Source organism: Cicer arietinum, chromosome 8 (assembly GCF_000331145.2).
Source record: "Cicer arietinum cultivar CDC Frontier isolate Library 1 chromosome 8, Cicar.CDCFrontier_v2.0, whole genome shotgun sequence".
Taxonomy (NCBI): domain Eukaryota; kingdom Viridiplantae; phylum Streptophyta; class Magnoliopsida; order Fabales; family Fabaceae; genus Cicer; species Cicer arietinum.
The window spans coordinates 9,799,642-9,804,806 of record NC_021167.2 but is presented as its reverse complement, the minus strand read 5'-3'; the positions used below and the strand labels follow the sequence as shown (position 1 = coordinate 9,804,806).

At 28.0% G+C, this 5,165-nt stretch overlaps 1 protein-coding gene across 1 annotated transcript; it reads right to left on the bottom strand.

Annotated features, from left to right (window-relative positions):
* Nucleotides 1-3,171: 3,171 nt before the first annotated feature.
* LOC101502503 (zinc-finger homeodomain protein 1-like) lies at nucleotides 3,172-4,435 on the bottom strand. Its single transcript, XM_004489710.4, has one exon. It carries the CDS (start codon nucleotides 4,281-4,283, stop codon nucleotides 3,504-3,506), a length of 780 nt encoding a protein of 259 aa, XP_004489767.1. The 5' UTR covers nucleotides 4,284-4,435; the 3' UTR covers nucleotides 3,172-3,503.
* Nucleotides 4,436-5,165: the final 730 nt, after the last annotated feature.

Here is a 5,165-nt window from a genome sequence, read left to right as displayed (position 1 = left end):
CACTCTTTCGATATGCCACTGACTAGTGAATATTAATTATATACATCATCTTTACTTTACTCCTTTCCAAAAAATAAAATTAAAACTCCCCAAAAAATAAGAAGCATATTTCTACTACGACTATTAAGTATTAACTACCCCGACGTACACACTCTCTACTCCATTTGATTCCTCCAATGTAGGAACCAACGAACAAAACAAATCTTTTATAAGTCGTAAATTTTGGACCTTTGACTCAACGCGCCACCCCACGCGCCTCCATGGATAGGTCTTATCTGCGTCAGTTTGGTCCAGATATGGGAAAGCGTGAACTCTGGAAGCACCCTGAAATTAGTTTACAGGCTTTCGGTTTCAGTGTTGTGTTTGTGCATATGCCACGTGGCAAGGTTATGTTTTAATTTTTACCATTTACTTGGCCAACGATTAAAAACGTTAAAGTTGTATTTGGATGAAGTAATTAAATTTTTTAAAGAAATTAGATTTTTTTTTTTTATAATTTTGCTTTAATCGAATATACTTTATTTATAAATTTTATTATTTAGCTAAATGAATTAAATTGAGTTACTTTTATAAATTTTAATAGTTTTAGTTCAAAAATAAAAATTGAATTCAATTTAAAACTCAACTTTAACATAGTTGTGAGATTATTTTGCACGATTTGAGAGATTAATTTTAAATTTAAAAAAAAAATTAAAAAAACATCAAAATATCAAAATTGATAGGTAAATTTTCAAATATTTAGTATTAAAATGGAGTATTTAAAAATATTATAAAATTATTTTATGATTCATATATCATATAAAGTAAAAAAAAAATTGAAATTTTTAAATTTTTTTAAGTAATATTCAAAAAGTAACTACTTTTTAAAAATCATCCAAAATTATTATTTAAATAAAATAATTTTTAGTGAACAATTTGAATTCCTTTAAAAAATTATATTTCTTTCAAAGGAATGACATCAAAAAAACTTAGTTGTGTTGCTCCTTTGACATAAATACGGTTTATTTTAAATTGAACATTTCCATCATTTGTTAAAACTCGGTTAAAAAAATATCTATGTGGAAATGTTATAATTTATTATTTTTTAAGAGTATTTATATCTAAATTAATTTAGAAAAACCATAAAACAATCTAAAATATCGTACAAAATTAAATATTCTTCTATAGATTTAGATATTTTTTTTGTAAAAATTACTCATATTGAATTTTTTATTTATTTTAAAAAATTAAATGAAACCGTATTTATAAATTATACTATAGATTTATTTATTTTATTAGTTTGAGATATTATATTAAATTACTATTTATTAGTTTTCATTATTTTTTATAATATTTATTTGTTTAATTTATTATATTTTAATTATTATTTCATATAATTTAAATATAAATGATTATATTATTGCATAATATTATTTTTTAATATGTTATATATAATATTTTACTCTTCTATTACATTAATATTAAAAGGTACCACAAACACTTTGATCATCATTTTGATGTTTATTTTGCTCCGAATGTAACGACCCCGATTGAAGGCACAAATTGAGCTCCCTCTTTTCTACTTCAGAAACTCGTTGCCAACACAACCACTTCTTCAAGGTGTAGCATGTTTGGTTTGGTTTTGGCGTTGAATCCAATGCAAATTCACTGTGATAGTTAGAAGCTACAAAATGAAGCTTTATGTGAACGTGCAGTCATACACATTGTGATTTACTTGTTTTCCAAAACAATAACTTAGTATAGGTTTGAGGTTTGGTTCCACGTTTGAAACAAGTAGATTTGATTATCGAAGAATATTAAAATTATTTTTGATATATCTAATAGCTTTTGAATATCATTTATTTTTTTCTAAAATAATTTTAATTTTAAGTTATAATTTGTATTTTTTAATTTAAATGTGATTTTATCTTAAAATATATTATTCAATTTACTTTTATATAAGTATAGATAAACAAAGAAAATTTTATATTTACTATTATTAATTAAAATCAATTTTAAAAAATAATTTATTATAAATTAATATGTATCACGTAGAACCAAATTTACACTTAATACAATAAACAACTTTTTTATTCTATTAATTTTATCTATGGAATGATATATTTAGAGATAATTGTAATATATACATATTTACTATTATTAAAATACGATTAACATTTGTTCTACAAATTTTTGCACATTTTCTTTTAGGTGAAGTTTATCTTGCTCTCTCTTTCACTTCTCTCTTCTTCGTCTATTATTCCTTTTTTCTTCTTTTATTTTTACTCTCATCTGTTTATTGAATATCTTTAAAATAAGAATTTAAAGAAAATTATAATATATTAATTACATATTTTTATATAAATTATACATGAAATAAATATTATAATTGGTTAATTTGTTGAAAAAAATATTTACTTCATTAGTTGTGTGTTGTTTGAATATTTTTTAAATATTTTTTTTAGATCCATTAGTTAAAATAAAATTAATTATCTTATTTGTAGTGTGTTGTTTTACTATCTTCTACATAAATATTTGAAGAAAATAATAAAACAACATATATATTTTGGTGTATAAATCATACATAAAAAAAAAATTAGATGCATTAATTCTTGACACTACACACTAGAAAAGCTTTAATATCTACCAACAAAAGAAACATAACATTTTTTTTACCAAACTAAACAAACATTTCTGAACAATATATATGCTTAATTTATAAAAAGAAATTAACATGCGTCAAAAATACAAAAGAAAGAAAATTAATAAGGGATGATGAAAAAGAAATACGACACTGAAAAAATGAAAATGCTAAAATCAGACACACTATGAGGAAGATATTTGTCCCTTTTCCAAGTGCGTGGAAATAATTACATGAAGAACACAGAGACAAAGCAAAGACGTATAGAGAATGACATGAAAAACGGAAAATGCAGTAACCTGTTTATGCTTTCGAGAACAACTGTCATAGGATAATGGTGTATCAATATATAGACAAACAAAATTAAACACTAGAGGGGTCATCTATTTTTAGCTTCATTATCATCTTCATCATCACTCATAAAACCATAACCTTCCAACCACTATCCACATTCCAAATCCAAATGCATTCAACATTACACAAACATCCACCACAACAACCATTACTCCAAATTGTAGTAACACATTGCTAAAGTACTAATTAAAAACATATACACATAAAACTAATTAATATTTAATTAACCAAAGTCTAATTTAGTTGACATTACTTAAATCAAATCAAATTAGTTCATTCATCAACAATACTAATACTAATATACTACAATCTTACCTAAACACTTAGAACATATAACAAGGAAAAACCCTAAAGCCATAGTAGTAATAAATAAGTAAGCTTCCTCACACCATCACACTCACACCATCACAATGCAATTTTTTCCACCATCAAGTGAATCCTTCAAGAGAGAGAGAGACCCAAGATGGGAAAAAAAGAAAAATTTAAAATTGTTATTTGGGTTTTTTTCTTCTTCTTCTTCATCATGTTTCTAGGGCTTCTTACCAAGAGTGTGTTTGTTGTTATGCATCCAAACCTTAAGAACATGACGCTTCACACCACTTTCATTACAAAACTCTTGAACCAAACCTTCATCATGTTTCTGAATTCTCCAACCTAATTTCTCAGCCAATTCCAACATCTTATCCTTCTGTTCCTGAGTGAACTTCGTTCTATGCCGCTTCTTACTCGATCCTCCTCCACTTGGTGGGTTCGTAACATCTTCTTGATCCTCCCTCGGGCTCTGCGTTCCTCCATCGCCGCCTCCGCCGGAAGTTGATGGCAGAGCAAGCGTCCCCATCCTCTGGTTTCCCGGCAAGTGTAAGTAACCCGTCGGAGTTCGATAGTAAGCCGCGAACTGCGGCGGAGGTGGCGGGTGGTGTTGATGATGCGTTAGGAAATAAGGATCACCACCGGCGGTTGGGTCCGTCTCTTTACGGTGGAAGTTACGGTGACAGTTACAAGCGGCGCATTTTAGTGATTCGAGTGTTCCTTCATTTCCCGCCGGCATAAACTCACCGCAACCGTCGAGAGAATGACCGCCGATTCCGACGGCGTGATTCTTTAAACACTCTCTATACCTTGGTTTTCCGTTTCCGACACCGATGTTGATGTTTCCATTGTTGCTGTTAATGTTTCTGAGAGGGTGAGTTACCATAATAGGTTCACTGCCACCTGGCATCTTAACTCGGGATGAGTTAGGTAACGAGTCGTAACTCGCTCCACCCATACATAGCTCTTCTTCTTGCTCCTCTTGATCTTCAAATTCCATTATTGTAGCCAATTTTTGAATCTAGATATATATTGATGAATAATTATTTATCACTCTTTGTGATTTCTTTGTTCAAAGATATTTTTCATTTTTTCATTCATATACTTTTGCGGTTCTCTGTTTTGTTTTTCTGTGGTCTTAATCTAAACAAAACATTATATACAAATACAAATTCTCTCTCTATTTGTTTTGGACCGTCGACGACCTACTACCGGCTATGTCCGGTTGTGCGGTAACTTTTGAATTTTTACCCCATGGTGGATGAATGCGTGAGTTTAACCGTGAAACTTTTTATCTTTCACTTTGAGAGACAAAGTAGTACCCTGCTCTGGCAGGAGCATGAGGCAAGGACGAATCACAACAGAGGAAAACAACAAAAAAACTAATCAATAAATATTGTTTTTTGTAACCATTTTTTATTTAACTTTCTTTTGGTACAAGTACACAAGTTTATTTAGTATAATTAACAAAATACTCGTGGATAGCATAGGTGGTTTGTTATTATACTTCTTAAAATTTAATCTTAATTATTTGTAAAAAAATATATATCACACTTATAAAAGGTGATGTTAAATGTCTTTAATTTTTTGATTTTATGTATAATACATTAATTTTTATTAATGTTAATTTATCTTATATTTAAAATTCTGAAAAGATAAACTATAAATAAAGTTTAAATGAATAACTCAACTAATTTAAGTTAAGGATTCAATTAAATTTATCACCGCAAAGATTATGATTCAACCTAAAAAATTTTAAGTAAAGTTATTTAAATATATATAATATTTTTTATAGAAGATGAATTATATTAACGATAAACAAGGGGACTACAAGTGCCGTTGTAAGTTCTAACGAAGATTGTCAAAAGTAAGAGAAGTTGTA

Excerpts from the sequence above, each read along its gene's own strand:
- LOC101502503 (XM_004489710.4), bottom strand. The coding sequence starts at position 4,283 with ATGGAATTTGAAGATCAAGAGGAGCAAGAAGAAGAGCTATGTATGGGT.